The sequence below is a fragment of the Aspergillus brasiliensis genome (genome assembly GCF_001889945.1).
Source record: "Aspergillus brasiliensis CBS 101740 unplaced genomic scaffold ASPBRscaffold_3, whole genome shotgun sequence".
In the NCBI taxonomy this organism is placed as follows: domain Eukaryota; kingdom Fungi; phylum Ascomycota; class Eurotiomycetes; order Eurotiales; family Aspergillaceae; genus Aspergillus; species Aspergillus brasiliensis.
Window position 1 is genome coordinate 3,069,541 of NW_027137444.1, and position 15,780 is coordinate 3,085,320.

At 50.4% G+C, this 15,780-nt stretch overlaps 11 protein-coding genes across 11 annotated transcripts; 5 read left to right on the forward strand and 6 right to left on the reverse strand.

The window, feature by feature from the left end:
* Positions 1-229: 229 nt before the first annotated feature.
* On the reverse strand, positions 230-1,388 carry ASPBRDRAFT_119011 (putative oxidoreductase, 2OG-Fe(II) oxygenase family; the record flags this gene model as incomplete). The annotated part of the gene is made up of 2 exons (XM_067617218.1): positions 230-967; positions 1,029-1,388. The coding sequence occupies 2 exons, from the start codon at positions 1,386-1,388 to the stop codon at positions 230-232; spliced, it is 1,098 nt and encodes a 365-aa protein (XP_067482445.1).
* An 823-nt stretch (positions 1,389-2,211) lies between these two features.
* On the forward strand, positions 2,212-3,031 carry ASPBRDRAFT_120233 (RNase P/RNase MRP complex subunit; the record flags this gene model as incomplete). Its single annotated transcript, XM_067617333.1, has 2 exons — positions 2,212-2,734; positions 2,823-3,031. 2 exons carry the CDS (start codon positions 2,212-2,214, stop codon positions 3,029-3,031), a joined length of 732 nt encoding a protein of 243 aa, XP_067482446.1.
* A 500-nt stretch (positions 3,032-3,531) lies between these two features.
* Positions 3,532-5,244, reverse strand: ASPBRDRAFT_40480 (tRNA splicing endonuclease subunit SEN34). The gene has a single exon (XM_067624359.1). The coding sequence runs from the start codon at positions 4,915-4,917 to the stop codon at positions 3,955-3,957; it is 963 nt and encodes a 320-aa protein (XP_067482447.1). The 5' UTR covers positions 4,918-5,244; the 3' UTR covers positions 3,532-3,954.
* Positions 5,245-5,490: 246 nt separating this feature from the next.
* On the forward strand, positions 5,491-5,782 carry ASPBRDRAFT_193853 (uncharacterized protein; the record flags this gene model as incomplete). The annotated part of the gene is made up of 2 exons (XM_067620682.1): positions 5,491-5,548; positions 5,607-5,782. 2 exons carry the CDS (start codon positions 5,491-5,493, stop codon positions 5,780-5,782), a joined length of 234 nt encoding a protein of 77 aa, XP_067482448.1.
* A 41-nt stretch (positions 5,783-5,823) lies between these two features.
* Positions 5,824-7,077, reverse strand: ASPBRDRAFT_193854 (elongator complex protein 4; the record flags this gene model as incomplete). The annotated part of the gene is made up of 2 exons (XM_067620683.1): positions 5,824-6,533; positions 6,606-7,077. 2 exons carry the CDS (start codon positions 7,075-7,077, stop codon positions 5,824-5,826), a joined length of 1,182 nt encoding a protein of 393 aa, XP_067482449.1.
* Positions 7,078-7,373: 296 nt separating this feature from the next.
* Positions 7,374-7,890, forward strand: ASPBRDRAFT_120798 (DNA-directed RNA polymerase core subunit RPB8; the record flags this gene model as incomplete). Its single annotated transcript, XM_067617383.1, has 2 exons — positions 7,374-7,702; positions 7,785-7,890. The coding sequence occupies 2 exons, from the start codon at positions 7,374-7,376 to the stop codon at positions 7,888-7,890; spliced, it is 435 nt and encodes a 144-aa protein (XP_067482450.1).
* A 216-nt stretch (positions 7,891-8,106) lies between these two features.
* On the reverse strand, positions 8,107-9,141 carry ASPBRDRAFT_118628 (thiamine pyrophosphokinase-related protein; the record flags this gene model as incomplete). Its single annotated transcript, XM_067617185.1, has 2 exons — positions 8,107-9,034; positions 9,101-9,141. The coding sequence occupies 2 exons, from the start codon at positions 9,139-9,141 to the stop codon at positions 8,107-8,109; spliced, it is 969 nt and encodes a 322-aa protein (XP_067482451.1).
* Positions 9,142-9,414: 273 nt separating this feature from the next.
* On the forward strand, positions 9,415-10,344 carry ASPBRDRAFT_40485 (OPI10 family protein). Its single transcript, XM_067624360.1, has one exon. It carries the CDS (start codon positions 9,583-9,585, stop codon positions 10,249-10,251), a length of 669 nt encoding a protein of 222 aa, XP_067482452.1. The 5' UTR covers positions 9,415-9,582; the 3' UTR covers positions 10,252-10,344.
* Positions 10,148-10,588, reverse strand: ASPBRDRAFT_479930 (uncharacterized protein). The gene has a single exon (XM_067625995.1). The coding sequence runs from the start codon at positions 10,484-10,486 to the stop codon at positions 10,241-10,243; it is 246 nt and encodes an 81-aa protein (XP_067482453.1). The 5' UTR covers positions 10,487-10,588; the 3' UTR covers positions 10,148-10,240.
* ASPBRDRAFT_479990 (type 1 glutamine amidotransferase) lies at positions 10,453-11,746 on the reverse strand. The gene is made up of 3 exons (XM_067625997.1): positions 11,378-11,746; positions 11,042-11,268; positions 10,453-10,938 (listed from the first exon to the last, which is right to left on the reverse strand). Exons 1-3 carry the CDS (start codon positions 11,613-11,615, stop codon positions 10,654-10,656), a joined length of 750 nt encoding a protein of 249 aa, XP_067482454.1. The 5' UTR covers positions 11,616-11,746; the 3' UTR covers positions 10,453-10,653.
* Positions 11,747-13,044: 1,298 nt separating this feature from the next.
* Positions 13,045-15,584, forward strand: ASPBRDRAFT_40487 (putative MFS multidrug transporter). The gene is made up of 2 exons (XM_067624361.1): positions 13,045-15,075; positions 15,130-15,584. Exons 1-2 carry the CDS (start codon positions 13,332-13,334, stop codon positions 15,246-15,248), a joined length of 1,863 nt encoding a protein of 620 aa, XP_067482455.1. The 5' UTR covers positions 13,045-13,331; the 3' UTR covers positions 15,249-15,584.
* Positions 15,585-15,780: the final 196 nt, after the last annotated feature.

A 15,780-nucleotide genomic window follows, 5' to 3' on the forward strand; every position in this document is an offset into this window, starting at 1 on the left:
TCTGGTTATTATTTACAGGGTTATCTAGCGTATCTACTATTAACACTACATGTACCACCCACGAAACCAGACCACGCTAGGTGGCCATATAGTAATTAAGCTCTCCGCAACTGATGGCATTCATGGGTTAAACCTCAGGGGAAAGAGCTATCTCTCGAACTCAAATACGCTTTAGTCGCAAGCAAACAACCCTCCTAAAGGATATCCCAGCACAACACCTTACCTTCTTCTACGTCTCCAACCTCCTACTCACCCCTTCCGTCCCAAGAGCCTTCTCATAATCCACCGGCTTCCCCAAATCAACTCTCTTCCCCAACGCCCTCCGAATCACCCAATCCTTACTACTAATCGCCTCCTCAACCACCCCTTCCCCCAACGCCGGAATCCTCTCCGACTCCAATCGCCGCAAGAGAACCTCATCCTCCGGCCTCGCAAAGTAAACCAGACTATATCTCGTGAACCCCGCCTGCTCTCCCGGCGGCGCAACTACCCGATGGATATTGGAGCGGAACAGTCCGTTCGTGAACTTCACCATGGCATCGCCAAGATTGATGATAGCATGGCCGGGGAGCGGACGAACGTATGTCCATTCTGCGTCTGCTCCCGGGGGGAGGACTTGTAGTCCGCCGAGGCGGTTGAAGAGGATGGTTATGCTGCCGAAGTCGGTGTGTTCGCCTAGTGTTGGGTTGTTGTTGTTGTTGTTGTTGTTGTTGTGGGTGGTGGTGGTGGTAGGTTGTGGAGGGGCCTTGATGAATCGGACTTGGTCGCCGCTGGGGGCGGTTAGACGGTGAAGGTTGGGGAGGGTAGTCGATGCTGGGAGGCAGAGGCTATCGCTGAGGATTGAGAGGAGGAGGGTTACGATGGCGTGGGAGGTTCGGATGAATGATTCTAGGAGGGTGCGGGATTCGTGTAAGATTGATGGGTTTGGGAGGGCAGGGATGGTGTTTAGGATGTCGTCTTTGGATACCTACAGTAGGGTTAGTATGGGGTTAAGTTGTAGGAGGGTGTGATGGAGGGAGGGGGAGTACATTGTAGAATTCATTGCCGTCTAGGTTGCCCTGTCTGTCTGCTACCATGGCACCTTGCGCTTTGTAGCCGTAGTAAGAGTTTTGGCTACCGAGGTCGTATTTCTTCTTCTCGTCTAAGGGTAGGTCGAATAGACGCTCGCCTATGGGAAATAGCTTGTCTGCGTTGTTTAGGAGGTTGGTGCCCTCATTGGTGTCTTGAAGATCCAGGTAGAAGAACCCGATGTCTTTGCAGGCTTGTAGGAGGTTGTGGGTTTCTGTGATATCGTGGGCTTGTAATTTGGAAAGTGAAAGACGGAGGAGAGGTGCTGTAGGGATGTTGGATGGGAATGGAGGTAGTTTGAGGTGGTTAGTATCAGACATTGTGATAGATGTTGGTTGCATGCTCTGGTGGGATTGTCTCAGTAGTCTGATCATCTGCAGTTAGTAGTATATATACTAGTTGTATGTGATATGCGGGGAAGACAATTGGACCGAGGGATACTCGGCAACCATAATGTGATGCAAAAGTCAAACACCGTGGCCTCCAGCATAATAATCGTACTGTGATCAAAGAAATGCATCTTCTGAGCACTGCATCGTATTTAATGTCATGTTGAGGGTTTCTTTCCTGCGGAGGCTGATGTTGTGCACGCGTAGGCTGACAACCTGGAAGAAATGCGGTGGGCCATATACAATCTAGATCCATTTCCTGAGCTCAATAAAGAAAGCTTTAGTATGCATAGCGCAGGAAACGATGTTTTCAGGCTAGCAATCGTGATAATCATAACATCGCCAGAATTGGGCTATTACTATGACAATCGAGGCGTAAGCGAGGTCATGATCTAGATAGTTTGCTCGTGCCACAGCTGGTGGGAGAAGTAACTTCAGTTTGCTGGAAAGTACCGTTAATGATGCTAAGATTCGACCAAGGTGTAGTAAAATAGTGGACGGTGTGCAAAGTGATATTTCATTGAATAGTAGATGCAAAGAACTTGCATACATCGAGAGCCGGTGGACCAAGCCAATCAGCATGTGATCTTATCAGCAACCCGATAACCACCAATTTTCCAACACCATCGACTCCGTCACCACCACCATCACCACCTCTACCAAACCACCACTGCGTACCTTTCTTGAACGCAAGTACCTCAATTCCAGAACCCGCAATTGACCACACACACAGAGAGAGAGAGAGGCAGAAAAAATGACAACCCCCAAACCCCACATCGCACACACGCTCCTCTCGCGCGCACACTCCCCCGACACAGCCTCTCAACTCTTCACCGAACGCATAAAACAAAAGCCTCTCTACGTGCGTCCCACATCCCCAACACCCGCCGACAACCGCTCGCGTCGCCGTCTCCACCGCCTCCGCAAGAAAGAATACTTCCTTCGCAAACAAAAGCCGCAGTTGTTATCTGCGCGCCAGAAGCGCGCCTCGGGCCTGTACAACCTCCCCAAGGAAGAATGCAAGTATGCGGTTTTCCAGGAACTGCATGCCATGTGGGTGCGGTATATGCAGGATATGTTGGACTTGGGGGTGAAGAAATTCAAGCCGCCGATGACGCCGTTGTCGCATGGGAGTAAGCTCTCCAGTGCGGATTTTCATGGCGCGGAGGTGGAGGTTGTGAGGAGTCGGTGTGAGGGGAGGGTGGGGATTAGCGGCATTGTGGTTAGGGATACGAAGTTTACATTTGTGGTTGTTACGAAGGGTGATGAGGTTAAGAGTATGCCTTCTTCTTCTGCTTCTTCTCCCAGCTTTCTCTAGTGCGTCAGATGGTTAGAGTCGGGTTGCTAATGTGAGAGTTGGTTTAGCTATTCCTAAGGAGCAGACGATATTCCGGTTTACTGTGCCGTTGCCTGAGGCGGATAACTCTGATGGGGCGGCGGTGACTGGCGAGGCGAGCTCTGAATCTGCTAAGAAGAAGGAGCTTGTGTTCGAGCTTCATGGCAGTCAGTTCCAGAATCGTCCGGTTGATAGAGCGAACAAGAAGTTCAAGTGGCGGAATGTGGATTATATCTAGACTGTTGAGAGGATGGAAGAGTTTTATTGGCAACGATCGTTAGATCGCTTTACAGTGGACTGAGCAAGTGACTGGTCAAGGGAGACTACCTGCAGAACTTGGGTCCACGAGACCAGTCTGAGCATAGCTGTTAGACTACTCGAGGCTGAAGACGCGCCCGGGAGATGCATGCTGCCGTCTGCAGCATGTTTGAGAGGCCTCGCATCAAGCAGACACGTGCTGCTACGGAGATTTTATTCCCGTATGGTGGCCCTCATCAGGGGCAGCTCTTATGAGGGACACGAGACATCACTCAGACTTCGACCGGCATTGATCTTCGATGGAAAAATTGATGCTCCGCTTTGACCATGTGAGCGAGCCTTGCTGTCGAGTGAGTTCTTGAGCGAAGAAAGACCGACTGCCATGTCATTTGGCCCAGCAGCATAGTCAGGCTCATGAAGCTGCCTAAGTGCATGAGGCCGGGAGCTTTCTAATACGGTAGTGATTACAGAAATTGTACGCGGGAATAGAATGAATGGTATATATGAAGATTGGTTTCAACTTCATGTTGTAGATAACCCATGGTATGATCTTCAGGGCTGGGGTGAGCTCGGATCAAGTCCTATATATCGGACTGTGCTGCGGGTGTCCGCCGGAGAGATCGACAGCTGTAGAGCAATTTGGTTAGCCTCGTGAGCAATAGCTCTACCAGCAATTTCAATGGTTGGTGCTGCAACCAAGCCGTATGAGCATCTCTGCTTGGCTTGAAAGAACGCATAAATGCAGTTTGCAGCGCTGCATAATTCCTTCTGACATTGCGCTTTGCTCCAGTAAGGAAAGCAGCATTCATGAGATATGCTGCAAGCAGTGCGCACGCAGCATGCGGAGCTTAGCTCAGGAGACGATCGATAAAGACCGAAGAGGATGTCGAAAATAGTCCACGATCACATTCCACCCCATTCAATGCTGAAAGTCCTCACGCTACTGGGATCCCCAGCGTCCGATCCCTCGATCTTCTTCTCAGCTCCTCCAATCAGGAATCCCTTCTTCACACCAGTACCTAGTCGACCTCCAGCAACGATGCTCATCAAATCCAACTCCTCATCCCATTCAGCAGACACGCCCAAGAAGTGGGAATGGAACCGTAAAGGATCACCGGGATAGGCAAGATACTGACACCCGAATCGCAAACCGGGGGAGAGGAAGTATCCTTCGGAGTGAAGGTGAGCGAACAATGGGTATGAGGAAGGCACATCAGGAAGCGGTAGCCGCTGCTCCGCAGACCACTCATACGGAAGAGGTGGATAAGACGTAGCAGGCGTCACTCCCATAGTGGTGCCAAAGGGCGCTGCGGTGGCGGTCGACGAACGGCGCGACATGTCGCCAGAACCCTGTTGGTCATTTGCGAACAAGTCAACAACCGGGTCTTTAGCAGCAGGTCCATTATTGACAGGGTCAGGCTGCTGCTCCTGCTGCTGCTGCTGCTTCTCAGCAGACTTTCGTGCCTTTGCGGCCTTCTTTTCTTCTATTTTCTTTAAAGCCTTCTCACGTTGCTGCTCCTTCCGGTCGGCTTGTAGTCGCATAGCATGCTGGCCTTGAGATTCTAGCTCACGGAGATACTTCTTGCGGTCCTCCTCCATGAGGGCTCGCATTCCGTCCTTTTGGACTTTTACCTCGTCTACAATGCATGCTACACCTTTCTCCACGAGCAACCGGGCCTCTTCCGGCATTAGCTTCAATGGCAAGCCCAGGAAGACATTCTGTTGTGGGATTTGAGGCAATGTGCCGCTTAAGACGCCGCAAATGTGATGCTCGCGTCTCACATACGTAACTGCATCAATTGAGAAGAGAAAGTAGCTACCCCCAATATACGAGATCGGAATAGGAAGGGTGGGTTCGATATCCATTTTAGCGAAGACTAAGGGCAATTTTTATATCAAGGGATCTGCTGTGACTGAAATGAACGTTAGCGTTCAGCTTCCATGAAAGAAATGGATGAAATATAAGGCACAAGAAAATGCTAATCATTTTCGATACATTTCTCAATCACATATGCTCGTTTTAATGAGATTATTTTTTGAGCTTCAGGGGATTGACAGATTATAGTATTTGTATAATCATGCAAGCAAGAACAATTGATGCAGAATAAAGGGCAACTGCTTACCATCAATACAACTCAGCATTATAGAGTATCGAATTGAGAACTGATGCTCGTGGACTTGGCCAGCAAATCCAGATTGTCGTTGAATGAGCGACGAGGAATGGAAGCGAGAAAAAATATTCGGTGGGGTGGAAGCTCTTAAAGAGCTGCGCAGGAATCACGCCTTTCCTATTGAAGCTAGCGGGTAATATAGGCTTAGTCATACAATGTGGGCGAGGTGATGCTCAGAGATTCCTGGAAGCTACCACTAGTTGAGATAAGGTCCGTATAATCATTATCTGAAGCTGTTCAAGTGGCTTGATTGCCACTCTTAGACAATATGAACTTTTTGTCCCTACTGTTCATGGTGTTCTTTGCACCCTTTCTGCTCCTTCTAGGTACCACCGGCTCGCCTATTATCCAATGACAGCTGCTGACAGCTCGAAGCATATCTAGGCTTCTCGAAGTTCATCGCACCTCGTCTTCGGTCTTACTTCTCCGCATCACCTGCCGGACCGGGACTTGACTCATACGGGAGACACTATCTCCGATCAATGGTCAACACTGGGTCTGCTATGTCCGAGCAGATCGAGTTGGAGAATATGTTGGACAATTCGGATCACGAGGAGTGATCGTGGTTGTGGTTGTGGCTGTTCCAACCCACCGTGCAACCTCAGAACTCAAGATCCGCCTTCTTTGGCATTCCACCCGTCGCCGCTGCATCCTGCCCTTCCTTGTCTCCTTCAGCCGGCGGTAAGCTGAATGGCTTGATTTCAAACTTCTTCCGGCTTAGCGTGAAAGCCCAATCCTGCCCGATGTTCTGATCGCTACCTCCGCCACGTTCATGCAGTACTGGTAGTCGATGCACTTTCAACATGCCCTGTGGCGGTTCCTCGTGAGAAGTAGCGGCACCCGAGGTTGCGAGAGCGTCGGAAGAGTGCGGGAACGGACATAACTCAATGACACCGTCACTTAATAACTCCATCCATCGCACAAGTCCCGTGGTACGGGGGAATAGAGACAAGGGCAAAGTGATCATCGCCGTGACCCGCGCACTTTGCGCGCTCATCAAAGCCCTGAGAGAGTGTAGGAACGGCAGAAGGTTGTCGGGCTGGCAGGAATCCGGCGGGTAGATCGTGGGGTTCAACAAGGAAGGAATGACGATGCGATGGACAGTATTTGGTGGACAAGAGGCAATTGCGGCTTGCAGACGTTTATGGATCGACACGAACAAAGGCTCGTTCGATGGCGCCAGGGGTATATAGTTTAGATTGATTATGGAAGGATGAGTGAGACGTTTGGTGAGGTCAAACGCATGGCAAAATGCTGGTCGCTTGTCCACGTTTGGGTCTGTAGCAGATTGGCTCTGGTCTCCTGAGGACGCTGCAGAATCGCGTCTGTTAGCACAGTGCACTTCTAAACGTTCGCAATGACAGTATGACAAAGACAGTATACCTCTTGAACCAGCAACACCTGCTCCGAACTCGCCCAGACGCTCATATCGCCAAGCGATCTTCATGCGCTCGCCCTTCCGTTTGTCTTGCTTGTCATCAACAGCATCAGCAGGACCTAACAAGCCCGGAAGACTTCTTCCCCATTGCTCGGTCATTCCCACGACATGAATCTTTTGATCTTGCACCACACCCTCTGCCGCATAGTATCTTAGCAATGCACCAGCAAAGTCCGTAGTGCCATTCTCCTCAATCAGTAGTGTCTTCCCTATGGGAAGACCCCCATGCCCAGCTAGAAGGTTATCAAGCGACGGGGTACCAGTCGAGGTAGTCGGCCGCCCATCGTCGGGGGAGGGGCGAACCCCGGGAGTTAATTCTGGCGTCGCAGGAGCCTGTTGGAGCTGAGCGTTGCCATTAACGGCACCACTGCGATCAACTCCTGCCGAGAGTCCAATATTTCTCTTGCGAAAAGACATCGTATAAGTTGGTAAGGTGAATGAAAGCAGTGGACCGAACGGAATACTTTGAAGATTTGCTGCGGGGCAGCTCCCGGAAAGTAAAAGCGGCGCCGCGCTAAAAGTCGAGCAAAAAAGCTGTCCGCCCTCGACTCTTCGCTTTCCACCTTCTGGCGCTACCACGACCACCACGCCTCTTGTCCCCAGCGCACGTCTTATCCGCCCCCGAATACCGTCTTTCGCCTAAAAGCCGGCTTCCGATATACTTTGCGAATTCTTTACCATTCAATTGAACGCTCAAAGCCACCGCCGCAACCATGTCCGACCCGGTACTCTTCGAAGACACCTTCACGATCACCGCTATCAACTCCCAGAAATATGACCGTGTTTCGCGTCTGAGTTGCAACTCCACTGACAGCCTTTCTCACTTCACTCTCGATGTCAACTCCGAGCTTTACCCTTGCGTCGTTGGGGAGTCTGTGAGCATGGCCTTGGCCTCGACGCTTTCCCTGGATGGCAAGGACGACTCCGGTTCGAAGGGCTGGAGAGAGGTTGGAATGGGCGACCAGACTTTGGCCAACGACTTCGACTATGTCTGCCACGGCAAAGTTTACCGCTTCGAGGAGGGTTCGAGCCAGGGTAACATGTAAGATATCTGTCGCGAATCCGATCTTCGCAATATGGCCGAGATCGTCCTACGAATTCAATCTGACTAAATTCTTGTACAGGGCCGTCTTCATCTCTTTCGGTGGACTTCTGCTTTACCTTGAAGGTCCTTACAAGAAGCTGGCACCCTTGAGGATCGACTACGTGTATCTGCTCCTGAAGAAATAGAGAAAAAGAAACTTTCACGACCATCACATATAGTGTTTAAAAGGTCTGAGGCGTTGGCCCGTTCTGTCTCGGATAGTCAGAAAAGTCTTTGCATGCTTGGGGTACTTTGATTGCAGCGCCGGCGTTTGATTGGTGATAGGGTATATCAAATAGAACATTAAATATTTCTTCACAAACACATTTATGATTCCTCCATATATGCGAGTCGGCTGTAGCTTATGCCGTCACGTGTGATGCAGTCGGGAACTCCAAGCGCCGATGCATCCGTGCAATGATCTCAAGATAGTCCGGCTCGTTCTCCGGGGTCAAAATACCATGTCTGATGAAGAAGTCAATTAAGACCACGGCACAGTTGGGTTTGAACTCCCCATTGGCCAATGCTTCCTTCGTCTGATCAATAGTGAAGAGCATGAACTCCTCGACTTCGGTGTCACAAGGCTTGGGGATAATGTCGGCCCCAACCTTGATATCGAAGATATATTCGACCTCCGGCTGCACCAGGTCTGTCTCCCCTCCAGCCTTCGCACTCCGGACATAGGTGTATGTAACACATCCAGCCGGGGTAGTATTGGCTCTGACAACGTCCTCTGGAAGAGACGCTTCCTCCATGGCCTCGCGAACAAGACATTCAAACGGGTGCTCCGTGGTGCTCATTCCACCCGCCACGGAGTTATCAAGCATGCCGGGGTATGTCTGCTTGGTTCTCGAGCGCCGGGGCACCCAGATGCGTAGACCATTTTCATCCTCCACGTAAACGGTTGAGTGCACGCCGTACGAAACGACACCAAACAGGGGGGTAGCCGATCGTTCCATCTCTAGCAAGAATTTACCCCCTGGCCCATAGATAGGGTACATCTCATTGCGCCATCCCTTGAGAATGTCAAATGTTCCCAGCTCCACTGCCTTGTCCAGCGTCTTAGCCATGATCTCGCTGCGCTGCTGAGGTGTCGCGTCCGGCGGAGCGAGGAGGGTGACGCTCCGGTTCTCGGAATCAATTGCCCACCATTCTGAGGGCAAATGGAACCTCTCTACTGTTGAGTTCAGAATATATCCGAGAATGGCATCGCAGCCGGCGACCTTGAAAACATGATAGTTCTTCAGATGCTCAATATAAGCTGCGGGGCTATCTTGGTAGTACGGAAATCTGCCATGCGGATCGGACAATTAGAACCCAAGCGATCGGGACGGAAATAGAGAGGGGAATAATTACCTATCGCACTCGATAACCAGCTCAAGATTCGACTTGCCCATGATGCCAAAACAACGTATCAACAAAAGAATTTTATATACAAAGTCTTGTAGTCTAGTGAGTCACCAACAACAATCACGCAGTCAGCCGCGGGGGCCGGCCCTACCAACTGGATGTTTCTCAGGCTGCAGAGACGCGGGAGGGAACCCTTATCGATAAGGGCAATAACTAACTAGTCGGACCATTTCGTCACTGAGTCTTTCTTTGAGATTCCATCATGGAACGCGCCAGGAAATTCTTCAAAAGCTGGCTAGCTAGCTCTTCTCCGCCTCGGGAAGCTCCAGAACCCTTTTTAAACATGCGCTGTCGTTTCCTCTAGCTGCTCTAGTCCAGCTATAACAATACACATTAAGAACTAATCCAACCACATTGACATCCGATCTACACATGCTCTATACTATACAACAACAGTCTTAATTTCGTCATTCCCCTCCTTTCTCACCATGTTCTCCGTCATCATACCAGACCATCCCTGCCTCACGGACATCGTCGCAGTCGAGACGCAACCAAATGGCCAAACCACCAAATTCGCCTTCAATTTCCCCCTCCCGCCTAAACTCACCGAACTTGTCGTCTTCTTCCTCCCCGGCACCGTCCTCCCGCCCGATACCGCCGCAGCGATCTACATCCAATTCCCCGACCCCAACAACAATGTACCCCAATTCAAGTTCATCGGAGCTCTAGCGAATGAAAGACCATCTGCGATCCTTAAAGTCGACGCTCCGCAAATCCCAGGACTACAGAATGGCAATGCGATGGCGGGCACGGCACCAATGGTAACGCTGGGGATCTCGCTTGAGCCTGTTCAGGCTGTTGCACCACAAATTGCTGCGCTGGAGGCGGAACAGGCTGGCGGCGCGGGATCGTCATCATCGCTGGAGTTGGTACGACATACACGACAGCAGAAGGAAATGACTACGAAGGTGCTGGCGCAGCGGATTATTGGGAATGCGTTCAATTTCTTGGCGAGCTTTGCGTCGGAGGATCCCAGCAATAAGGGGCAGGAAACGGTTCCTTTGAAGACTTTCCGCGATTGGTGGACGAAGTTTGAGAGGAAGGTGGAGATGGATCCGACCTTTTTGGAGAGGGAGGATCCGTCGGCTACGGGTTGATGTAGTGCAGTGCAGGTCTTGCGGATGTGCTTGTTTTTGTTTGTAATGTGCTTCGGAGGGTTTGTCGGTTTTGAGCGTTTGCATTTCGGTGGATTTCCCTTATTGATTGCGGATCGGTATAGGATCTGCGGGTTTTTTTTTTTTTTTTCGGTGTCTGATTATAGGTCGCTCTATACCCATCGTCTATGGTCATCTGGCTAGATGCGCTTGGGTTTGCGGTTCTAACCATTTGCATCTCTTGTGGACAAGAAGATATAAATTCTTGATCTGTCTATATACATCGCTGGAGCTAAAAGTTTCTATCATGGGATGGCCAAGCTATTCTTAGCTATGAAGATATATCAGCCAGTCCTCCTGGCAGCAAAAGTATAGTATCGCTCTATATGGTCAGGTCAGGTCTACTCAAATCAGAAGCTTCAGGAAGGCCACGGTAATCGCAATGCCGTCGTGGGGAATACCCGCGCGACTAAAGGCATCATCGGATTGTTCTTTCGAGAAGAGACCAGCGGCAGTCCGCAAAGAGAGAATCTCGGTCATGATGTCTTCTCTGAATTCTGGGTGGCCCTGGACAGTGATCAGCTTCCCCGGGACATACATACCCTGCACGGCACATCTCGGGGAAGCGCCCAGGGAAACAACCTCGGACGGGTATCCGTATGCAATGTCTTGGTGCATTTGATGAATGCGCTGTAATAGCATACTCTGTTAGCATAGATCCAATGCGCCACCAGCATAACTACATGAGCACTATAGATACTACAATGTAGGGGAGAGGGATGGTTAGACGTACAAGCTTATCCCTCCCGAACAACTCCTTCCCAGTCTCAGTCAAGTCCACCTCACACACTGCAAGTTCCCATCCTGCAGTGTTGCGACCAACTCTGGCGCCAAGAGCACGTGCCAGGATCTGATGGCCGAAGCAAATAGCGAATATCTTAACGCGCTTGTCTTCGAACGCTTTCTTGGTGAATTCAACCAACTTCAGGATCCATGGGTGGTCCTCGAAGGAATCATGTTCTAGGAGACAGGTGAGTCACAGGGCACGCCTTGCAGAAGGAGTGCATGCTGCACAACGCGCGGGAATTAAAGGATGAGCACGGGAGATATAGGTAGGCAGCTAACTTACTTGACCCGGATAGAACAATGGCATCTACATCTTCCAGGTTGGGGTACTCTTGCGCAGTCACCACGTCCCAGCCGCTGATTTCGAGACCGGTTTCTGGGTCTAGCTTATCGGGCTGTCCTAGTGCTGCGGCACTTTCGCGGAGCAGGAGGGAGAATACACCGCGATAACCTCCATATTTGTTGTTTATTTTTTCGGCTGGGGTGTCGCATTCAAGGATGGCGATACGAAGCGGGGACATTGTGGTGGAGGGAGGGGCAGTTCGGTGATTCGAAGACGGAAGGCCGGAGAGGAAGCAGCTGCAGGAGCAGGTTGAGAAGCTACTTACTTACTTAGCTGCGATGCAGGTTGTTCACAGATTATGGGTTGATCTGTGCTTGTTGGTTATGCGCAATGATTGTGACGGAAATGGTGGCCTAGACAGGTAACTTCATGTGAGGTATGAATCACCGTTGGCTGCTCTTATCGAATGCGCTAGTTTGGTTATCAGTACGGAGTAGTCCCGCCACCTCCTTCGGCTGTGCCTCCCGCTCGGACCGAATCCATCCAAACTCTTTCAAGAGGTTCTGATCTCTTTTAAAATCTCTCAAGGATGATGCAGTGTTCTTGAAAAGGAGTATACACAATGCACCTGATAGGATGGCATTGACTAACATTTACAAAGTAGTGGCTGATCATGCATCTTCATGCGGGGAGGATGTCATAGCAAAGCGGCCACCGGATGGCTTTTGCTTTCTTGATTGGAGGTGATTGGAGGTCTGAATAGTAAATCTTGGTCAAGCATTGGGCAGAGACGAGGACAAAGTATCTAGTAGTTGCACACCGCATGCAGTCGGGATTGAACCCTGCAACTAGTAGGTGCGATGTGGCAGGGTTCTTTCAGCAGCATCTACTCAACATGCAAGCTGCGCGCATACAGCACTGTGTCATCTGCTAAGGCTGATCTGTAGACTCGAGCAGTACCGGTGGATGTCTTCATTCGTATGACACATAGCTCACCCTTTGCTTCGGAATACGATAGAGCTCGGCTCTTGTCCGTTAACTGTCATAGAATATAGTCAGTAGCTATTGGTAGATAGAAGGTGGTACCTGACAATTCGCACGCAATCTGCTCCGCAGATGACATTGGCGACTACTGCACCCCCATCGATAAGTGCCAAAGTAGGGAATCCACTCGGTATTGATGCCTTACCGAGATGTACTCTGCCGGTATCGCTGGGAGTACCGCCATGCCTCTTTCGGTTAGATGCTGCAGGGTGCATACACGGTCTGTGGTCCGATGACTGCATTTGGGCCAATCAGCAAGTGTACATACACGTGATGCTCGAGGAGTGGGCCGAAATCGCAGCACGAGCAAGACACTCATTTGCGTGCATCAAGAAGGATCCTGTGCACATGCATACTAACTAACTAGAAGATGAGGGGGTTGGACTCAGCCATGCCGCTAACTGCGCGTATCAGAACCGCCTCCAGGTTTTGCTGGCTTCAGTTCAACCATGAGACTTCAGGAACTTTGACAGGTAAGTCCAAAGTTTGGGCTCCTCGTGCCTGTGAACCAACCAATGTAGCCGTCCAAATCGGTGGAGAATGGGTTGGTCTTTCCGTGCAATAAGGTCAAGGAGGCAAAAGCTGACCGAGCCGAGTCATACATATCCATAGTTCCGTGCGGGAGGGAATCCACCGCGCTGCAGCGTGCATTCTTTAGTGCCGCTGACCAGAAAATCCCTCTATAAAATTTGTCTCAGCCAGTCTCCCCGTGTGAATTACACCTCCTCTTGTAGACTGTTCTTCTTCTTTTTCCTTTTCAACTATCTTTCTCTCTTTGTATGACCAAAGCTTCAGTGGATATATTCAATTGCATATACTATGTCCTGTGATTTCTAAATTCTATTTTACGAAGTCGGATTCTAGAGTGATTATTTGATACTATTTCTTCCACACCGCATCTACTGCGATTATGACTTCTCCCCATGCAACAGATGGAAATCCACCATCATTTCTCCATGCTACCGAGTCTACGCCATTGCTGCATAAATCATCCCGTCAGTCATTATATACAAGTCAAGACGATACGACTGTAGATAAGGATGTTGATCCCAGCCTGTCCTCGACCATCTTCGCTCCCGAAGAGGACCCGGCGTTGCTTAGTCTCTCCAGAGTCACCTCAATCCCCCAGGGGCTCGACATTGAACCTAATCTCGAACGACTTCCTTCCGCTCCCGTGAGCCAGAAACAAGTGCCCGGAGATGCGGAAGATGGAGTTGCCGGTGAGCCTACTGGCTATGCTTCACGATTCATCAATGTCTCACCGATGAGATTCTGGCTTATCTTCTCCGGTATATTGATGGGCTACGTGATCGGATTTTTTGACTCTACCTTGATGGCGTCGAGTCACCCCGTTATAACCTCCTACTTCCACGCCTCGAACTCCGCATCGTGGCTGTCGACTGCGTTCCTATTGACGTCTACCGCTTTCCTCCCGCTGTTTGGGCGCATATCTGACACATTTGGAAGGAAGCCAGTCTATCTTTTCGCCATTGCCATCTTTTTCGTCACGACGGCATGGTGTGCAGCCGCCCAAAGCATGTTCAGCTTCATCGCTGCTCGAGCGTTTTGCGGGCTCGGAGCTGGTGGTGTATTCTCCATGGGCATGATCCTCTCCAGTGACCTAGTGCGCCTTGAATACCGAGGCGTCTATCAGTCCTACATCAACCTCTGTCTTGGCATTGGTGGTTGCCTTGGGTTGGCATTCGGCGGGTTCCTGTGCGACCAAGTGGGGTGGAGAGGTGCGTTCCTCGTGCAATTGCCCTTCATCTTTGTTTACTTCATCGTGGCAGCTTGGACAACCCCTGCCGATTTGGGCTTGAAGAGAGCGAAAACCGAGAGGAAGAGTTTGACGCAGCTCCTCAAGAGCATTGACCTTGTGGGCTCGCTCATCCTTGTCGTCGGCGTGACTTCATTGATTATGGGACTAAACTTGGGTGGTAATGTGTTGAGCTGGACTCACCCCATTGTTATCACGTCCTTGATCTCATCACTCGTCTTAGCTGTCGTTTTTGTTCGATATGAGCGGACCGTGGAGCGGGGAGTGATGCCAATCTCGCTTTTGGTACAGGAGCCTCGCGCCAGTCTCATCTTTGGAAACTTCTTCGGCGCTATCTCCGTCAACACTATGGTCTTTAATGCGCCCCTGTATTTTCAGGCAGTCAGGCTAGCTAGTCCGACTGACTCCGGTCTCAGGCTCATTGGCTCAACCCTCGCGGTGACGATTGCCAGTGTCTCAACAGGCTTCATCATCACTTGGACTAAACGGCTCCAGCCAACCATCATCTTCGGCGACATCTTCCTCCTACTGGGTGGTTGCGCTGCCGCGTCTATGGGCGTTGGTACACCTGATTGGCTTGCGATGGTTTGCGTTTCGCTTTCTAGTCTTGGACAAGGATGCTCGTTCCCCTCGCTAATGGTGTCGGTTCTTGCCACTACTGATCAAGAGGACCAGGCTGTGGCCACGACGACCTTGGGTCTGTGGAGAAACCTTGGATCGGTGATGGGTGTCGCAACGAGCAGCTGGATTTTCCAGAACACCCTCGTGTATCAACTTGAAGAGATGGTCACCGGACCAAACAAGGAGGGTGTCATCCTCCTTGTTCGCAAATCTGTCCAAGCAATTGCGAAACTCGATCCAATGCATCAGCAACAAGGTAAGTCTTGACTATCTGTACCCATAGCTTTAGAGATACTGAAACCTTGACTAGTGATCGGAGCGTATGCTGCTGCCCTTCGCGCTACCTTCTTCTCTGCTGCCATCTGGGGTGCTCTTATGCTCATTCTACACCTTCGAATTCGAGTCCCCAAACTGGGACATAAAGCATAAGAACCCAAGCCGCTGATATGCTACAGTTCATGATTGTTGACCGAACAGATGTAGACGGTGGTAACATAGACATCTACAGGCTGTTATACTGCACACTATGTCGATGAAGACTTCATTGAATTACGACCCACCCCCACCCCCCAAAAGTTTTAACCAAGGTAATGATGTTAAAAGATTGCAAGCGATGTCATTTATAAAGAGATGCGATTACGCTCCAGAGGAACATATTAGTGAAAATGCGAATTTGTGAATGATATACCACATAAAGTACGGAGTAGAGACTGAAATAAAATACTTGAGCGGGACCGATTACCGTATCGCTTCTTTGTTCTGCCGCAGTATTGATCTGTCACCCTAGACTACTTTAGGACTAGTCTCTCCGACCCGGAGTCACGATTCCCCGCGGATCTTTTGAGACTCCCCGACATCTTGCTCTATTGCCGCATGATTGTGTGGGTTGGTTGCTGACATTCCATTGTCCTGCTTCTACTGTTATTCATCAAGGTCAGGCGGTGTCTGTGGGCTATCCTAT

Bases quoted from the DNA above. Each gene is read 5' to 3' on its own strand.
- ASPBRDRAFT_40480 (XM_067624359.1), bottom strand. From the start codon at position 4,917: ATGGATATCGAACCCACCCTTCCTATTCCGATCTCGTATATTGGGGGT.
- ASPBRDRAFT_40485 (XM_067624360.1), top strand. From the start codon at position 9,583: ATGTTCTCCGTCATCATACCAGACCATCCCTGCCTCACGGACATCGTC.
- ASPBRDRAFT_479930 (XM_067625995.1), bottom strand. From the start codon at position 10,486: ATGCAAATGGTTAGAACCGCAAACCCAAGCGCATCTAGCCAGATGACC.
- ASPBRDRAFT_479990 (XM_067625997.1), bottom strand. From the start codon at position 11,615: ATGTCCCCGCTTCGTATCGCCATCCTTGAATGCGACACCCCAGCCGAA. The intron at 11,269-11,377 runs GTAAGTTAGCTG...CCTGTCTCCTAG, and splicing joins CATTGTTCTATCCGGGTCAA to AACATGATTCCTTCGAGGAC. The intron at 10,939-11,041 runs GTACGTCTAACC...ATGCTATTACAG, and splicing joins TGTTCGGGAGGGATAAGCTT to CGCATTCATCAAATGCACCA.
- ASPBRDRAFT_40487 (XM_067624361.1), top strand. From the start codon at position 13,332: ATGACTTCTCCCCATGCAACAGATGGAAATCCACCATCATTTCTCCAT. The intron at 15,076-15,129 runs GTAAGTCTTGAC...AACCTTGACTAG, and splicing joins TCCAATGCATCAGCAACAAG to TGATCGGAGCGTATGCTGCT.